The following is a 20,471-nucleotide window of genomic DNA, read 5'->3' on the forward strand; positions in this document are numbered from 1 at the left end:
AAAACAACATTACACACAGTTCCTTCAGTATTTGATTTACAAAGCTTTGTTTTTTCCAACAGGAGGGGGAGCGATTAGACTGGTCATAGCCAGCTTCGGAGTCCTGTGCATGCTACAAGCTTTTCTCAATGTTGGTCTACGTCTAAGTGAGCATTCTTTATGTTAGAACAAAGATTTCCATAAATATTCCAACTGGGACAGTGTAATTGGCCTAAAACAGGGGTGTCATATGTGGTATATATGTGGTCTAAAAGGTATCCACACTTCAAACTCAGTCTTGCAGTCAAGTGTAATCAGAAACACCTGGCTTTCATCAGGGAAGTCTTGTGTGATATCATGTATTACTTGAAATTGCACTGACCACTGGAGGCAGCACACACTCAGTTTTTAAACACAAAGCTGCAAATTTTCTGTTTGCATTAAAACCGTAAAAAAAAAAAAAAAGCTAGGAATAGCAAATAATGCTATTAAAACACCATATACACAGTTTACTAGTTTTAAAAAAAAGTTGATTTAGTCTTCAGTTCCACTTTAAATGCACAGCGAAATACGTTTAGTGAGTTTAAGATATTTGCACTTCCTGGAGGGCTTTTGAACCTCTAGGTCTAAGTCTATGGAAAGTTTGCCCAATACGTATGAATGCTGATTTCTTACAGCAAAATAAATCAGAAAGTCCTAAGTGAGGAAGCACAAAAATGAGATTGACACTGTATAAATATATGTGGATGTCTCACAGGCCTTAATAGCAGTGACCAAAACCTGTCTGAAGAAAGAGATGATCTGCAGAGACTATATTCATGTGAGTAAAATGTGTGCACTCATTCACATGTGTTCAAGTCATTCTGTTCTATATTTATTTACTGTAAGTCCATATATTAATAAGTAACAGATTTTTTTCCTAGCCCTGATGACAAGTCATGAAAACCTACAAAAAGAAAGAGACGAGCTACAGGAAATGTATTCAGGTAAGTGATACCTGGAGTACAAAAGTCATGGTGAAGTTGTATATAAATATGTCAGTTTGTTCAGTCTTACTAAGACCTGTGTGAGGAAAGATAAGAGCGACAGGAAGTGTAGTCATATAAGTACAATGTGTGAAATAATTATATATATATATATTATTTCACTGTTTGATTTTGTGTGTGTTATTATAGATCTTTGCTCTTTCATTTATTTGGTTGCTGCTGTGTTCTCCATGTAGTCCATAATGTAACATATAATACAAAGGTTAAAGGCTGGTTTATCTGAATGTTATTACAATAACAAAATAAAATATATATTTCTGTTTTTAAAGAATTACTTAACACAATATGCAGATCATGGATGTACTTAACCCTTGTGACCTTTTGACCATTTGTTTGTGCCCCTTTTATGCCACTATTTTTGACGGCTGTAAATATATATATTTTTTCACACTTTCTTTTGCTTAAATACATTAATCCACTTCAGTTCTGAGTAAAATACTAAATTTGATAAACAAATTTGAAATATAATAATAATGAAATATAATAATTTGTATAGCTTTAATTACAAAGAACGACATGCTTTGTAAACAAAACTAGAATATTATCCATTTTCCATATAAAAAGAGCAGGTGTGTCAAAGATTAGTAGCTGTAACTGTGCCATATTTTGATGTTTTCTCTGTCCTGAATAAAATTGTCCCCAGTGTCCCCACACTCACTTTTAGGCCCAATAAACACTTAACGCCCCATTGAAAAGAATGGGGAAACTGGCTTCCTGTACATAGTGTTGAGATGTGTGAAGTAAATATCACACATTTTACTTCTGCAATGAGTCAATAAAATTGTGAGTTCCTGGTCATTTGTGTTTTCCCCTTTTTAGAAGAACAGTCAGTCAATGTTGTGATAACAGATAGACAGATAGATAGATGGATAGATAGATAGATAGATAGATAGATAGATAGATAGATAGATAGATCGATAGATAGATCAACAGATCACAAGGGTTTATAATCATTTCTCACATGTATGTTGCCATTTTTGACAGTTCTTAACATGAGCCACCAAAACCTGTCTGAAGAAAGAGATGAGCTGCACAAAATGTATTCACGTGAGTACAGTTATATCATGGTCATTTTATTTTTCTAAATCTGCCTATAAATGTAATGGAATATTTTTACAGTTCTTAATATCACCAATCAAATCCTTTTGGAAGAGAAAGAGGGACTACAGGCAATGTATTTATGTGAGAACATACCATTTTTATACAGTAATAGTTAAGAGTTTGCCTGGCAACACAGACACATGCACGCACACACACACACACACACACAAAAAAAAGAGTCACCACCCAAAAAAAACAAAAAAAAGTTAACACTCTAATATTTTGTTGTTCTGCCTTTAGCTTTGATTACGTCACATATTCACTGTGGCATTGTTTTGATTTCGCTTCTGCAATGTCACAAGATTTATTTCCATCCAGTGTTGCATTAATTTTCCACTAAGATGTTGCATTGATGATGGTCGAGTCTGACGCTGCACAAAACCTTCTCCAGCACATCCCAAAGATTCTCAATGGGGTTAAGGTCTGGACTCTGTGGTGGACAATCCATGTGTGAAAATGATGTCTCATGCTCCTGAACCACTCTGTCACAATTTGAGCCTGATGAATCCTGGCATTGTCATCTTGGAATATGCCCGTGTCATCAGGGAAGAAAAAATCCATTGATGGAATAACCTGGTCATTCAGTATATTCAGGTGTCAGCTGACCTCATTTTTTGAGCACAGACTGATGCTGAACCTAGACCTGACCAACTGCTGGAGGCTCGGACCTATTTGCTTAGTTAAATCCATGTGGTGACTTTTTTTTGGCCGGACAGTGTATAAAGCATTATACAGTTACATATACGTCTATGGACTAAGTTGATTAAATTAAACAGTGAAACAACTTTAGAGGCAGATTGGACAATGTTGTTGTTTCCATATGAAAGCTTTCATGTTCAGAGAGCAAATTGACCAAAACACAAACATATGTAGAGTCTCTCACCTCACATAACTTCATACTGTATAAAGTATGCCTGTATATTAGAAAATAGCCTACTACTGGGTCAAAAACAACCATGAAAATCTGCTTGTCATTTTCAGTCCTTAACACAAGTTACCAAAACGTGTCTGAACAAAGAGAGGACCTACAGAACAAGTACTCCTGTGAGTATAATACAGTTCTTCCCACCAGGTAAAAAAACCAAAAAAACAATAATACAACCAGTGCCATTTCATTCCAAGCTCTTGAAGATCGCTATAATAACCTGCGTAAAGAAAAAGGCGAGCTGCACCAACTATATACACGTAAGTTTACAACAGGAGACACAGGCCAAGAGATTCAAGATTAAATATGGTGTAAATGTTTGATCTCTGTTATAATGTTGTTTCCTCATCATAAACATACCTGGAGTTGTGCTTTGTTTAACACACACACCCTGCATATTTAGGCTGAGTTCTTCACTCAAACAGAAAACACCCTGTTCCACCTTGTGATGTCATGTGGTGATACACTACACTAGAATTTCAGCCCTGGAATGACCAAATATTGAATCTACATCTATTGTTTTAGCCTTCTTGAAATCTGTCCATGTCCCAGTACACCAGAGGATACTGTAGACTTTCTAAGGCAATCTCAACTGAGCAAAGGGTAAAATTAAAATATTAATCTAATACACTAGAATAACCATAGTAAATCAGTTCACTTGAAGCTAAAAATAAAAACTTTAAAACTACCACTAGATGACATCACAAGCTGAAACAGAGCCTTTGAGCTTGATATAGACAGAGTAATAATGCAGTGTTACTCAAACATGTGTGAACACAGCTCCAGGCATGTTTTTGATGATGGTAACAGCGACACGACTAAAAGTTCACATAAGTCACTATTGCATAAGACCTTTAAGTGTATGTTATGAAATTGTCTTCCCTAGTCCTTCAAACCAGCCACAGAAACCATTCTGAAGAAAGAGATAAGCTCCTTGCCAAATGGCCACTACTATTAAGTAAAGGCCCTACACAACACATGTTTTTGGCTTTTTAAATATAGTTTAATAGTTTATTCTTGATACATTTTAGGTGCCATTTTAAACCAGAATGTGTCATACTTCAGAGGAAGCTTCTATTATGGTTCCAGGACGACGCGATCTTGGGAGGAGAGCAGGCGCTACTGTCAGGAACAAGGCGCTGACCTCATTGTCATTAACAGCAAAGAGGAGCAGGTTTGTTCTCCACAGTTTATGGCAAACACTAGTAGCTACTTGAAACATTTAAAAAAGTTACATTTTGTTTTGATATTGGGCAGGATTTTGTTGAAATATTTGAAGGACGCAGCTGGATTGGATTGAGTGATAAAGAGACTGAAGGAGTTTGGAAATGGGTGGATGGATCCCCACTCACAATAAGGTTTATGTACCTTCCTTTTCTGTCTTTTTTGTTGTTTTATGCAGCATTTTAATGATTTTTGAATTCTAGTTCCTGGATGTCTGGAGAACCAAATGATGAGTTTGGTGAAGACTGTGTTGAAAGACGTAGGGATAATAATGGAAAGTGGACCTTCAATGATTTGTCCTGCACACAAAAAAGGGAGTCTATATGTGAAATTAAACTGTGAAATGATTTTTAACAACCTGCTGTAAGACCTGTATAGACTCCATAACATACGCCCAGTGCTTTAATAAATCGCTTTCATTTGCCCTGAATTCAGTTTCCTTAATTTTTACTACTTTATACAGTTTAGATACATACAGAAGACAACAAATATATGACACAAGATATGTATGGAATTATGTAGTAAAGAAAAAAAAATGTAATAACAAAACAAAGCAAAGAGTGGATACTTTGAGGATATGAATATAAAACATAAAAATATTTAGGAGAGTCCTTTTTCTTTGCTACATAATCCCATATATCTTACTTCATATATTTGATGTCTTCTGTATGTATATAAAATGTAGAAAGAGGTAAAAATAAAGAAATAAAACACTGAACGAGAGGGTGTGTCCAAACCTTTGAGTGGCAGTGTATGTACCGTATATCAATGATACAGATAATAGTATCAGTATATTAGCCGTATATCCCCTCCCTTGTTTAATTTTTTATCTATGTGGCTGTTTTTAAATATGCTTTAAATATGTTTTACTGCACATGTTGAGCTTTTTGTACATATTTCCCCATATATGTTTTAATTACGCATGGTAAATTGTTGAAATAGCAAACTTTTGTCCTTTCACAGTATTATGGTAGTATTCGTAGTCTCTTACCCCTTCGGTGGTCCCTGTAATGACGTGCAGACCGTCGTATGTCGATTTGATGTACATTCCCTTAAAAAGACAAGCATAAAGATATTACATGTTCAGAGTGGGACCATCAGTGGTGGAAGAAGTTCTAGCTTTTGTTACTTAAGTAAAAGTGCAGATGTCAGGGCAAAAAATACTCAAGTAAAACTGAAAGTATCACATGAAAAAAACTACTTAAGTAAAAGTATTAAAGTAACTGGTTAAAAATGTATTTAAAGAGTAAACAGTAAAAGTATGACAGAGTTTGAGATGTAATAAAGCTTCAAATGTAGTGATTTTGATAAAGATTTGTGTTGAATTTGTTCAACAGAAACAGCTCAATAAATCTTTTTTTTTTCTGTTTTTATTTTTTGTATATTTTTGTTTGCTCAAATTATAAACGTGTTAAAAATAAACCCCTCACGCTTTTCAGCAGGTCTCAGACAATAATAAAAAATACTTTTACTTTTCAGTCCAGTTAAAAAATGTAGGTGAGTAGAAAGTACAGATACTGCTCTCAAATGTAGTGAAGCAAAAGTATGAAGTATCCAGATGGAAATTTACTTAAGTACAAATTTCTTACTTTCCGCTATTGGAGACGATTACATCTTCTCTCATGCAAATCACAAATCTCTTGTTTACCCTTGTTTTGTGCCTGTTCATTTTAATAGCCTATATAAATGCATGGTTTTAACAGCACAGCGAAGGAGTCCATTGAATTAATTTCTGGATGGGAGAGCACCGTGTTTGAGCGCGTACTGTGTGGCCAGATTGTAATAGCTTTGCGAGATTTTTATGGAAATGTGTCTTGATAAAAAGGAGGATGCATGCGGCGAATCAAAGTGGATAATCTTCACAGGGGGTGGAGAGAGGAAGGGGTCATTACCAGGCCTTCAGAGGGTTTGATGTTAGTGAGGTGCACCAGTTCAAGATGGGCCGACTGCGAAACCAGAGGGTCCGAAGACACGCACACGATATGCTCACACACCTCCGACAGAGTTTTGCACTGGGGGAAGAATAAGGTAGCATGTAGTTGACAAAATACAATCAAAAAGCCAGTGAAACATACAGCTGCATGGTTTGGGAAAAATCTCTAGTTGCGATTTTTCTGATAAGCATTATGATTAGGATTAGATTTGTGATTTATGTTTTAATAAAGTTCACATTTTAAACATGTCTAGAAGAATTGACAAAAATACTGAAATTAACTGACAAACTAATAAAAAAATCACATTTCAGAACATGTTTGTACAGATCTAAATTACAGGGTTCGCGTGTTTTTTTTGTTTTGTTTTTTATCCAGAATAAGACAGGAGATTATGGTACTGGCAAAATTGCAGCATGTGCAATTTGCTAATTGCATCCATTCAAATTGCAATTTCAATTCGACTGGGATTAATCTTTAGTTTAATACAATGCAATGGTCTTACATTATACACAGTCAAAATTAGTTTTCAATTCAAGTATCATTTTGTCCCTTTCAGTTGCTGTGAGGTTTGTCAAAAAAAAAAAAAAAAAAAAAAGACAATCCTAATGGATACTAAAACTAAATCACTCAAATAGGACACAATGTACTTTATCTGAATCATTTTAGAGTGGTCTTGAACAACTATTATTTTGTTAAAACAGTGTGTTCCAAGTCTTTTATTTAGTATTGAAATTAAGTTTCAAAGTTTACTATTGTGACTGTGTAGACTGTGTCTACAAAGTACTTCTGAAGCCAGAGCCGCCCTGGGGCAAACTGACTGAGACTTTGCCAGCAACCTGTGTCAAAGGCCCCTCTGACTGTCAGCTGTTCTACTCCACTGAGAAACAGGTAGGTTGTCAGTATGTATTTTCTTCATAGTGGTATTGTGCATGTAAATGTTTTTCTGGTAAACAGGTCCCTGTTGAAAATGAGACATTAAGTCTCAAGATCCAAATCCATACATATAAATGATTAATACAATTTCACTGCAGGAAGCAGCAGATTTACATTTACATGTTTTTATCGTGGAAAGAATGGCTGTTACATTTTAGAATTAAACATGACCTAGAGTATGAACTTTTCAAATAAATACGCTCACATAAGGTACAGGGATAACGTGTGAGGATAGGGGGTAGGTGAAAACAGACATTTTTAAAGCATGCAAGTCTTAAATACTGAACAATACATGCTTACTCAAACATGCATGATTCAATCCAAACAACTTTCAGTAAGCTAATGATGAAAAGACACCATTATAATATGATTAAAAGCTCAAAAACGTTTATTTTTATCACAATATAGAGCATTGTGGTTAACGTATACCACCATATTTGAATTAGATCCATGTAATTCCAATCTAATGCAAAGACATGATGTTCATACAGACCTGTGATTAGCTTTACCATGTCATTCACACATAATTCATCGCTAATCGTGTCACATTAGCTGGTTGTCACGGCGCGTTACTACGGATACAGTCATTTTCACACAGGCCTTTGATAACCACGTTAGCTCCATCTGTCGACACTGTGGTTCAACAGAACGGTGTAACCTGATTTGTTTGGGGACATTGTTTACTGCCGACTCTACAAGTCTTATTACAGTAATGATGTTAACACTGAGCAGGGTATTCTGGATCAAATCATATGTTTACATTGGAATTCAGTAACATTTTATCCTTTTGAAAATTATTGTGGCAGTTGTTGGTTATTGTTTTGCCTAGATTGTTCCACAAATGCGTTAAATATTTATGTTTAGATCTGTGAAGAGGCGACCCCACTCACAAGAAGAAAAAATGTTTTTCTTTAGTAACACCATTAAATGTCCTATGACGTTCATCTGCTCTTCTGATCATTTATTTTAATAGATTCTTTTTTCAGATCAAACGTTAGCTTGTTTTCTTCCCTGACAGTTTGGACTGCTCACTAGCGCTCTTCCTCAGAATGGTCATGTGATCTTGCTGTGACATGTCTGGTCAGCTGATTTAAACAGGGAATTTAAACTGGGACGAGGGGGCCTTTTTAATAATAATAATAATGGCTTACACTTGTAATGCGCTTTTCAAAGCCTCTCAAAGCACTACACTATAGTCATTATTCATTCATTTCCACACTTGGTGATGGTAAGCTACTATTGTAGCCACAGCTGCCCTGGGGCAGATTGACGGAAGTGAGGCTGCCAATCTGCGCCATCGCCCCCTCCGACCACCACCTATCATTCACGCACACACCACTTTCATACTAGACAATGTGTGCAATGTGAAGTGTCTTGCCTAAGGACACAATGACAGAACTTGGAAAAAATAATCTATTAAAATAACACCAGTAATTGATTAATCCAAGATAGATAAGTGTAATGGCATACGATGGAACATTCCAGGCAATACAAAAACGTCTTTATGGAGGGAAGAAAACTTGCACTATGTACCTTTAAACACACAGTTTATAGTTTGGTATTTTTTTACATTGACATGCCATATATTCTTTCTCAATCATGTGTTGGAGTTCCTATTTTTAGATACAGGAATTACAAACAGTGTCGACCCATTCGTGTTTTTGAGGTAAACCTGAAAGTACAACTAATTCCAAAAAATATTATAATATTTCAATATGTGCATGTTAATCTGTTCCTATACTTTATTTAGCCTTTTTGTTACCACGCCTGCACATCTTAACAATACACAGGAAAAAATAAATAAATAAATGAATAAAAAATCTGAGCAGCTGCACTCACCACATGAAGGATCTTGTTCTCGGTCTCGAACACGGTACAGTCCTGTGGGAAAAGCAGAGTTTAAAGTGAAAGCATCAGAGCCTCCTCCTGTGTCTTTGAACATTACTCACTCCATACAGCTGTGCAACTCCAGATTTCTTATTATTCATGAATGTACTCACCCCATCTGCGTATAGTATATATATATATTTTACATATGGTTGTAAATGTGTGACACTAGGGTTGTCAGGATCAATGTAGATGTTTCTTTTTTTAATATTTTTTATTTCACGTTACAGTGGAACTAAATACTATATTTTGCAACTAAACTGTGTATATAATGTTTTATTATGTACTGTTCCTAGTCCTTTTTTGTCAGTTTCAGTGTAAATTAGGACAATTAGATACTCACTAAATGTGTGCTGCCTCCAATTTCCGCTGCAATTTCAAGTACTATGTGACATCACGCAAGCCCTGATTACAGCCAGGTGTTTCTGATTACAAACAGATTATCACCAGACCCCGCCCCTTCTCCCCCCTCAATCTCCAATTTAGTCCTCCAGGTCCTACCCAGCTCTATTTGAAATATGGTTGTGGGAGGAGTTTAGGTGTTTGGTCCCACTTTAACTTTACTCTGTCATCAAGAAAGTAAAATTTCAACTAGTTCCATTGTATTTTTTATATTGTTTTAAGTGCAACTGGGAGCTACAGTGTATAGAAGTCCAAAATAAACCGGTGCTATATTTTTAACTGTCTGAGGTCTGCTTCCATACCTTCATCTGTTTCCTTTAGCGCCCACACAAACAGACACGTTATATTTGTGTGTTTTATTGATAGACGTTTAACCAGATGTCAGTCACATAAAGAGACAGTAAGAGCAGAAATAGCGCAAGGATCTAACTCAAGGCTCTCCTCTGTCTGCAGCGGCTCGCCCACACAACCTGCTCTTCTGAGGATATGACCAACCGCAGCACATTTCAAGTCTTAAGAGCCATCACACGGGCTCTGCTGTATTTTAAATTATTAAACACTATTTTACTATATATATACTACAAAGAATACTATAGTTTCATGCCCTTGTGGCGGATATGGGGGGGGGGGGGTAATTGTTTTGTGGTTGTTGGGTTACAGTTGTAATTGTAATAGTCCAATACAGTTTTAGCCCTTATCACCGTATAAGATCACTTCACTGAGAATATACTTTTAATTAATTATATGAACCAAACAGCCCTAATAAGAGCTAAACAAATTTAAGCCAGTGTCTAAATCTTAAAACTGCAAATACTATCATGATTTCTGCTTTCTTTGATAGTTGTTTTATATCCACGACGGGAAAACTCCTCAAAATGTCGCATATAAGCTGAAATTCATGAATAGAAATGGGTAAATGTCCACTATGAAGTCCATATCTTTATAATACTACTGTTTTTGATAGCGTTGTTGTAATAAAGATAAGTTTCCAATCCCCTTTGCGCAGTGATGAGACGGCACTCACCTGCTGTACGATGGTGGTGAGCTCCAGGCACAGCTGAATGACATTATTACGAGTTACGGAGTAGTCGGCCACAGCAGCAAATGGAGACCTGAGGAGCAGAGATAACACAAGGGAGAGTTAGACTGTCAAAGAGCTATTAGATACAAGAAGAGAGGGGCAATACACAGACAATGCAGACAGGAAATCACACTGGATCTAGTGTTGGTTTGATATGGTGTATAGAATGTCTGGATACGCTGTGTTATTGCCTCACACTCAGAGAACCCCCAAACTCATTACTTTTTCTTCTCTTGTGTCAATGATGTTGATGTCTGTCCACAGGTCTTTCCTTCCTGCTGTCAGACTGTACAGTGAACAGTGCTGGCCCTGGTCATGTGTCATCCTCCTGTAGTAACAATGTGCAGTACTGTAACAGAATGTGAATCATCATCTGTAAAATACACAGGAGTCATTGAACCTGCTGATTATTCTGTTCATATGCTGCACTGTGCCTAATCATAGTCAGAGCGTTGCAACACTGGAATTTCCCCATTGTGGGACAACTACAGGTTCTATTGTCTTAAAATCCTCCTAAAACTCTATTAATCTGAGTACAAACTTCTTACTCAAATGCTTTTTTAAGATGATTCCTAGTACTCTACGTGCTTGTGTGCCCCTGTACCCCTGCACATTGAGACAGAGCGTGTTTTTCAAATCAAAAGTAGACTGAAGCTGGGGGAGCTGATATAACTGTCCATAAGATTATACTGACATTATTGCACAGTTAGTTTTTTTGTCAAAATGAATAACACTGTTACGAAGTGCAAAAACCATGGCATAGAAATAAATGTCTGGCATAGTTGTTTCCATGTGTTTTTTGTCTATGTCTAAAAGTCTAAAATGTAAAGCCAGGCACTATTTTATTTATTATTTGTTATTATTTAATACCTGCTTCTATAATACACTGAGTAGTTTTACGGAACTAGAAGATACAAAAACAAGCTTATGAATAATCACATACTATACAGTCAGATTCTCGGGTCCCATAATAAAACACTATATATATCCATTGTTTCAGTGACAGTACATTTGATTTTGTTGCACTGACTGTAATTGCATTGTATTGTATTCAAATCGAAAGCCACATTTAGCTTATAACTAGATACACAGTTCACTAAATCAAACTGTGATATTGATTGCACTTGAAATGACCCTCTTTCAGTCCGGACCAAACGCACATTAAAGAAAAGCTCCATTTGATGATTACATTCACTCCTTTGGTTTGGGGCTGTACGTTTCCTCTATAATTTAATGGCATATTGAGTACATCTGGGCGCACTTGGAGGTTGAAGGCAGTTAACGGGCCACTGGAGCAATCAGTGTCTGACGTCAGGTTTATTTAAGTCAGGCTTTGTGGAGCTGGTTCACACACAGGAACCAGGACACTGTCCCAGAGGAGGGGAGGCAAACTGGACCAGGTAAGTGGGACAGAAGGGTCTGGTATCAAAGATAGCATTATAGTTTGGGGTTGCCGAGTTTGTTTTAAAGCATACAAGCAAGTGAAGTTTATACAGTATTTGGACATATTAAAATAAAGGAATAGTTTTGTGTATTTTTGAAAGAAAAACACATATATATAGTAATATAGTATTTTTTTTTACCTTTTTCCTTACATGCTAGATTTTGCCTGTATCTCAGTGACTAGATTTGTATTTTCCTGATTGCATTGTATTGAGTTTATTTGAACAAAAACGTGTTCAACCCAAGCTCCCAACCATGAGTATGTAAAACGTAATAATATATATTTAATATTTATACTAAAGTTGGAAAATGCAAGTACATTAAATAGGCTGAGCAAGAAACGTTTTCCATTGGCATTTTACTGCATGTCCTGTGTCGGGGTGAGTGGTATTGGCAAAAGGGAATATGTCCTTATATTTGTATTGACCATTCTGGAAACAATATTCAGACAAACTTATGGCAATGATCAGAAATGTGGAAAACATCCTGTAAAAATATGTGCAGACCATAAAATTAAACACAATTAGAGATTATGTCCTTTAGAATTTAGCATTATCAATGTATATATGTATATGTCTGTGTCAACACTGAAAAACTAGTTCCTGTGCAGAATAGAGATCGTCTGTTTGTTTAGAATCCAGAGCAACCGATGGCCGATAACCTGACAATATTTTTGGCCGATAGGTTGGACCGATTTTGAACATTTTCCCCAAATCATGTTACTAGTATTTTAAATTACAACAAATTGAGCTCCTTTTTTTTTTTTTTTTTAAACACAAATCTATAAGAGAGCAATGTATCACATTTAGTGCTGTTGTCTTTTCGTATTAAAATGTTAAATTAAAGCTTTGTGTGTATGTTCTAGGTAGTAAATCAACCAAAACAAAATATCGGCCTGTGCTGGAGATTTAAGGGTGATAGCCAATGTGCTAAAAAGCCTAAATATTGGCCCGATATATCGGCCAACCAATATCATATGTCTATCTCTAGTACAAAAAGTGTCTCAGTGTAATTTTGGTAGCTCTGGATTGCAGATAAACCACAAAATTATGTAAGTATAACACCAGTATAATGGTGGTGTATTTCCAAAAATTTTGGCATTTTTGCATCAGTCTCACACTAAAAGGTACAATTTTATAAGCTCTGAACATCACACCTCAGCAGGAAGCATTGGCATGCTGCTGTAAAGACATACTGGCTCGTCTTTCAAATGTTTAAGATTCAATTTGCTACCAGCGAATCAATCTGTGATCTTAATATGCATGGATTCTGCAACAGAGGAGACTTTGGACTGTCAACGAGCCCTTAAAAAGCCATTTCCACTGAGCGCAGTCTCTTTAAGCCTATTTGAGAAGAGTAATGTTTATAAATGAGGGCCTAGGCATAGAGTCAGATAATAGACTATTCAGCGGTGAACAAGGTGCGGGCGATAAGGAACGCGCTGCAGCTAATGTGTGTGCTAATGATAGCACAGGGACTATAGTGTGAAAGTGTATCTCAGGGATCCATACATTACAGACATAGTTAACCTGATAGTATATACTGTATATTACAACTGTGTACAGGCATGTTTTAAAGGTGCACTTTCTAACTTTTCTGGTGGTGGTGGGGCCAGAGCAGGTTAAACGCAAACTGTGGAGTCTCTGTAGATGCTTAAAACATACTGGTAATGACAGAAGAGACATTTGTGTTACCTCTTCGATACCGTCATTTAGCCTTTGGTGTGGACGTTGAATTTGGTAAAATAACTATGGAGAGTGCAGCCTGACAACAGCAGACAACAATTTAGTCCTCAAAATGTTTGCTTTAGAGATAGATTTTTAGATTCATTTTTTGCTCTTACATCTTTACAAACTTGAGTCGCCTTAGTCTACTTCTTCACATTATACGGTATTGGGCTGGTATCGGTATCGGCGAGTACACCGAGCCCAAGTATCAGCATTACGGTTTTAAACATATCTATTAAAAACATGCAGTGTGGATTCGTATCTCAGCAGCTCTCACCGGGTTTGTATTGTTTATTGTTTGTTTAAGGATCCCCATTAGTCCCTGCAGTGTACCTGTAGTCATGGAGATCGATGGGTTTAATGCCATACTGGAGAACATTCTAGGGTAAACAATAACATCGCCATGAAGAAAAATGGACCCTTCACCAGAAAGGTTACATAGTGCAGCTTTAGCTAGATCAGTAATTTAACAGTTGACATTTAGTAACAACAAAAATACTGCGCTATCCACCAGATGTAAAGCTGAAAAACTGGGAAGGGAACTAAACTGTATCCTAAGTAGTACTAAATATAAGCACTTCTTTGAAATGTTCAGAAAGGTTAGAAAAGTACAAAAGAGTTTGAAATATGGTGAGTAACCTAAAGTGTATTACTGAACACCATAAAGGCTTCATTCTTTTTGGACATTTTGACTGCCACTACCTTTTATATGTGTTTTTAGTCTGTATATTCCAGATAACGATTCAGTAACTCCCCTCATCTCACTGTATCTGAGGCAAAAAAAAAAAAAAAAAAAAACTTGGATAGTGGTGAAACAAATGCACTCCAAAAACTAAACTCCAACTGGCAGAATTCACCACACTCCCACCTTTTATATCAGCGCAACTATCAACTCCAATTTTTGATCAAATATAAAAATAATATAGAAAACGTAAACGACGAAGACGATGACCTGATGGATAAAGGACGTTTCACAAGACTCCCCACTGAGTTGTACTGACACGGTTGGTTTACGAGCGCAGACATCACTCGTCTTCGGTGTACCACAGACCCAGATCTGAACTGGCCCAGCCTCAGTACGAGATATTTCTGAGATTTGGGTCAGAGAATTCAGGCTGTGTGCTATATTTACTCTGTCTAACCTCAGGCAACAAGGAACAGACCAGGAACAGGACCCAACACAGCAGAGGGAAAGGTTCAGCAGGGGGCAGTGTGGAGGGAGTCAAAATATAAGACTGAAAACATGGGAACGTTTCAGTGATTATATATGGTATCAATTGGGTTGTACTGCAAATGAGTCACTTGTGATGTGGCGTTTACAAAAACAACAATTCAAAATGCGGTGATTGCAGGAGTTATAAGACAACGCGTGTGAAGTTGTCTTGCCCAGGGACAGGGGAAGTTTGTGCCATCATCAAACAAAACAAATATATACCTGTGCGTTATACCTTTGAGGTAAGATAGCAAAGACACATTTTATTTTATTTAGAAATCTTTTTGGCTAGAATCCAGAGAGAACCAGCACTGAAAATTCAACTGAAAAAGGACCCACAATATTCTGCACTGTCCTTATTTTATCTGGAATCTTCCACATGGCATTAAATGTGTCTTGTACGTATTTAATCATGTGTGTTTCATTTAAAAAAAAAAAAAAAAAAAAAAAAAAAAAAGAGTGCGGGGTCGCCTCTCTACAAACCTGTAATCTGACCTGTAGCTTGGCCCAGTGGTGATACCTCGTCATCTCCAAGGCGACTGAAGTTTAATGCCATATTGTGGAGATTTCTAGGCAAGAATAACAGCTCTATGGTGACAAGGAGGTACCGGACCCCCCCCAACAGAAAAGTTATATAGTGCACCTTTAAAACAAGAGCTTCTGTATGTATTGTATTATTTCTCAAAAGCTCAGTAATGTTCTTTTTGCCTTCACATTAATTACTACAAAAGTTGAATACATTGGAGGAATGAGTCTGCAGAAAGTACACTCTGCTTGAACAGAAGCAGTAAAATGTGCTTGTATTCACAGTTTTATTGCGTGGCCCTTTGATAACCCTGAGCTCAGAGCAGCTTTTGTGGTGAATCCTCTCATCTCCAGTCTGCTACAGTCGAGCTTTAGTTTTCTCTAGCTGTAGTGAACCAGACCAAATGAGATACAGAGGGAAAAGGTCGCCATGACAAAATATTGGATATGTTTTACAAAGAAAAAGATTTTTCAAATGATAGTTCAAATATTGGACAATAATCTTAAAAAAAACAAAACTTGCAATAAAGTCATCTTGATATTATGACAACAACACACAAGCTGTTTCCCTAAGCCAGACATGTTATACCAAAGTGAAATCCCCAGTTACATTATGCTCTGGAAGGGCGTCTGATGTAAAAGCATGCTAACGGATTTATTTACATAAGATATAGAAAGGAACAAGTGATTAAAATGTAAACAATTCTTAATTCAAATAAGATGAAAAATAGTGAATAACTAAATAAAATAGTGAACTAGCATGAACAACCTCTCATCTAATCTGAGGTTTACATTTACACTTCACTATAGCCTTGTTTCCACTGGTTCACTTTGGAGCATGTCTCCACTGTCTAAAGTGAACCGTATCATCGTGTTTGAGAGGCCTGAAGGGGATTCTGGAGGGTACTAGCTCCCAGCAGGGCTTGGGGCTGGGACGGTGCGGCTCCAGGCGTAGTTAAAACAGAAGATTGGGCAAGAGAGGACACAGAGTCAGGTGAAAACCAGATGGCAAAAAGCACATATAAACATAAAACAATAATTTCTCACCAAACCTGACTTGATCTTGTGATAAACTGCTATATTTCCAGTGGTGACAACTTAAATGTTGAGCTGATATGCTTCATAAAACAAAGCTTTTATATTTCCAGTGAATAATATATGTAACATGAGTCAAACCCAATGCATTACATAAAAAGACGCAACAATGTGGTGTAGAGGCAAAGAGAAGCCAAATGTAAAAAAAGCTGATGGTAATGTTAGCTTTAGCCTCGCCTCACGTGTTTGTGTGAATTGTCTCATAACGGGTATAATTCAGATATGATTTAGATTTTATTTATTAAGAAAACCTTTGAAATGTTTGCTTGACGTCAGTGTCTCACGTAGCAGAGCTCTGCCCCTGGACCCGGAGCCGTGCCCGGAGCATGGAAACAACTCAACAAACAGACCCAATTCAAGACCCCAAGCAAACTCTGCCAATGGAAAAGAAGCTTATGTAACTTTTCTGGTGGAGGGTCCACCACCTGCTTGTCTCCATAGTGATGCTAGTGCTTTGCTCGGGATATTTATTAGTATAGCATTAAACTTATCTGTCTTACATACACTCCACAGATCTAACCGATAACCTGCTTCTCTCCATGGCTCCATGGATCATTCCAGACAAAGTAATCACATCCATGCAAACAAGCTGACACTTCACAAGAAAAGTTCCATAGTGTACCTTTACAGAGGTTGGGGCATTTAACTAAAAGGTCAGGCACTTTTAATGAACTTTCACTTTCAAATCAACTGACAGCTGTGATAACATGTTGAGAAAAGCTATTTATAGACATCATATTCTCAACTTATATTGTATTGTGTTTGAATAAGCCTAGATATTTAATAAAACACAGATCTTAATAATGTAAACATAAGTGCGTCTGAATTACATCGCCTGGAGTGAATTCATGCGAGAGTCTTTCAGCTAAATGCAATTGTGAACAAACATAAGAAAATGATATGTTAATGAATGGTTGATTAAAGTCAAATGAAAATGCAGTTGGTAATGTTTACATCTTGTATATCACATTCTTATCCAAAGCCATTATTCCATATTAAACCTACATCCCTGCAGCCTATAGCTCGAATGCCTATGAATAATTTAAAATCTAGATAGAGGATTTTAATGCATTATAATATAGTGCGTTCAGATTAACGTTCAGGTGTTAAAGCAAAGTTATATCCCTGATTTCTATTCCCAACTCGCAGCCCAATATGTGACAGATAAACCTCTCTGTGCTCATATTAATTCACGGGAAAGTGGTTTTCTAATGTGCACATAATGAGGGGCCAAAATGTTCAATGAATTACAAATGCGGCACCAATATTTTCACCATAGTACAACTCAATGTGCAATTTAAAATACAGAGAAAGCTTCCACGTTTAGCCTTTAATCTTCCCCTGCTCATATTTTTGGGCATGATGAGACTACGTAATGTCACAGGCCATTTGGGTAGAAATGACACTTTTACAAAGCTAATATTTCATGTCTCTTTCCTCAATGGTCCATAAAAAAGCACAAAAAAATCACTTTCAGAAACGATTTATGTAAATTCTGCTCTGTTTCAAATTCTTTAAGAAGTCTTTTTACCATCTGCTTCATAGATTCTCCCTATAGACTTGTCTTATCATAATATCAAACGCTCAGCTGCCATAACATTGATGCTAATTAGATTGAAGTGTTAGGGCCTTTACCCTGTAGTGAATCAATCAGAAGAGGCATTCAATGTTGCTTTCTACAGTATAGTATACCTCCAGTTTAAATGTCCACTATGCATCTTTTCTAGGGGTGCGTCTGTAACCAGCTTGTCTCCATGAAGATGCTATTTCACTGCCAGGAATGTTCCACAATCTGGCATTAATACTTGATAGACTGCCAGAATATCTCACTTGCTTGTTAATCATTGATACAGGAACATTTCAATTCAATTCATTTTATTTTTGTAAGGCCCAAAATCACAACAGATGTCTCGAAGGGCGTTCATGTTTTGGTTGATGGGGGAAACCGGAGTACCCGGAGGAAACCCATCCAGACACGGGGAGAAACATGCAAAACTCCACACAGAAAGGCCTGGGCGACCCGGGGATCGAACCAAACCCTTTTGCTGTGAGGCATGAGTGTTGCCACTCAGCCACCGTGCTGCCTACACACAAAAACAAACAGGAAAATCAAACAACAGGAAAAATCAGACAAAACAAGAAAAATCAGCCAGGCGAGGAGGAGGGAGGGGGGCGGAGGAGGGCCAGGTGAGGAGGAGGAGAGCCAGGCGAGAAGGAGAGGGAGGCGGGTGGAGGGGGGCCAGGCAGGGAGGAGGAGAGGGTCCAGCTGTCATCGGGGCATCTGAAAGAGTTACACTCCACAGGGGGAGTGGGACAGGGGACAACATGTGAATAGCATTGCTGATGAGAAAATAGGAGGAAGCAGAGGATAGTGCTCAGGTTGCCATACTTCCCCCAGCTCGTTATCTCCTATTGCAGCCTATCTTATCCCGGGTTTTAATGTCCCTAACTCCCTCACTATGTAACCTGGTCATATGCTATACCGAAGAGGAAGGTTTTAAGCCTGGTCTTAAATACAGAGACTGTGGGGGCCTGTTTAACATCAGCAGGGAGTTGGTTCCATAGCACAGGAGCTTGGTAACTGAATGCTCTCCCTCCCACTGTACTTTTGGACACTCTAGGAACCACTAATAGTCCTGCATTCTGAGAGCGGAGTGCTCTGTTTGGCTGGTATGGGACAATAGCATCTTGCAGATAGGATGGGGCCATACCATTTAGGGTTTTGTATCTCAGGAGGAGGACTTTGAATTTGATTCTAAGCTCGACAGGAAGCCAGTGCAGATATTTTAGTACAAGACTGATGTGGTCTCTTCTTTTAGTTCCTGTTAGGACTCTGGCCACTGCATTTTGGACCAACTGGAGGCTCCTTATAGTACTTTTGGGGCAGGCGGCGAGCAGGGAATTACAGTAATCAAGTCTGGAAGTAACAAATGCATGGATGAGTTTTTCAGCATCGTTTTAGGTGAAAGTATACAGTTTTACAAGCTAGGTTTATATGGGCTGTGAATGAGAGATTTTCATCAAATAGGACTCCAAGATTTTTTACAGTAGGGCTAGAAGCTATACTCACATTGTCGAGTGAGATTATCTGGTCCAACAGAGAATCTCTTTGACCTTTGGGACCAACGACAATGACCTCTGTTTTTTCAGGATTTAAGAGCAGGTAATTCAAGGTCATCCAGGTTTTGATGTCCTTCATTTAATACAAGATCACATGATTGTAAGACTAAAAACTGGCCTAAGCAGAACTAAGGAGAGAAAATTCCTAAAAATGGACATGGAAAATTGGCATTTTGATATTGATATTTTAGTTCATGTTTGTATTGTTCTGTATTTTAACAGGGCGCCCATGAAAAGGAGAGTCTGAGTGCACTCATTGGGCTCTACATGTATAAATAAAGATAAATGAATTAAACACATCTATTTTTCATAGACACAAACAGGCGATGCCGCCAGGTCAAGTTAGAGGTCAGATCTATGGAGAGATGACTCATATTTGTCAATGGATTTTTTGAGCAATAAAAACATCCGTATTTGAATAAATACAGATAAGTTTAATGCCAAGGAGACTCCACCTCCACAAGAACCACAAAAGTCACATGGTTCACTTCAAAATTAATACATATGCAAGATGGATAAAGTGTCTTGCTCAGAAATACAACAACAGTGATTGAACATATGCTAGTGTATGGTGCTGCATATTAGACATATCATAAAGTGCTACCTGGCTGTATATATTTCGTCCCATATGTGTTTAAATAAAATGCTATGAAGCAGCTTGAACATGTGGCTGTAGAAGTGCCTGCGTCTCTGGCTTTCTTATTGTCATTTTGCCATTTACAGTTGCATCAGGTGCGTGGGCGACGTGCCTATAACAGTGTGTAGTTTTGTGCAGACCAGGTGCTTTTGTGTGGGCGGGTATTTATCCCATAGTGGGGACTGAAGCGTCTATACAC

General features: G+C 37.5%; 1 protein-coding gene across 1 annotated transcript in view; it reads right to left on the reverse strand.

Moving 5' to 3' along the window:
- The window catches only part of cnksr2a (connector enhancer of kinase suppressor of Ras 2a), a 97,100-nt gene that overhangs the window by 40,221 nt on the left and 36,408 nt on the right, over window positions 1–20,471 (reverse strand). Inside the window, exons 4-7 of the mRNA XM_033985794.2 lie at window positions 10,456–10,543; window positions 8,982–9,023; window positions 6,168–6,287; window positions 5,267–5,326 (exon numbers count right to left, since the gene is read on the reverse strand). Coding sequence (XP_033841685.1) covers window positions 5,267–5,326; window positions 6,168–6,287; window positions 8,982–9,023; window positions 10,456–10,543 — 310 coding nt within the window. The remainder of the gene's footprint in view (window positions 1–5,266; window positions 5,327–6,167; window positions 6,288–8,981; window positions 9,024–10,455; window positions 10,544–20,471) is intronic.

Source organism: Periophthalmus magnuspinnatus, chromosome 20 (genome assembly GCF_009829125.3).
Source record: "Periophthalmus magnuspinnatus isolate fPerMag1 chromosome 20, fPerMag1.2.pri, whole genome shotgun sequence".
Lineage (NCBI taxonomy): Eukaryota > Metazoa > Chordata > Actinopteri > Gobiiformes > Gobiidae > Periophthalmus > Periophthalmus magnuspinnatus.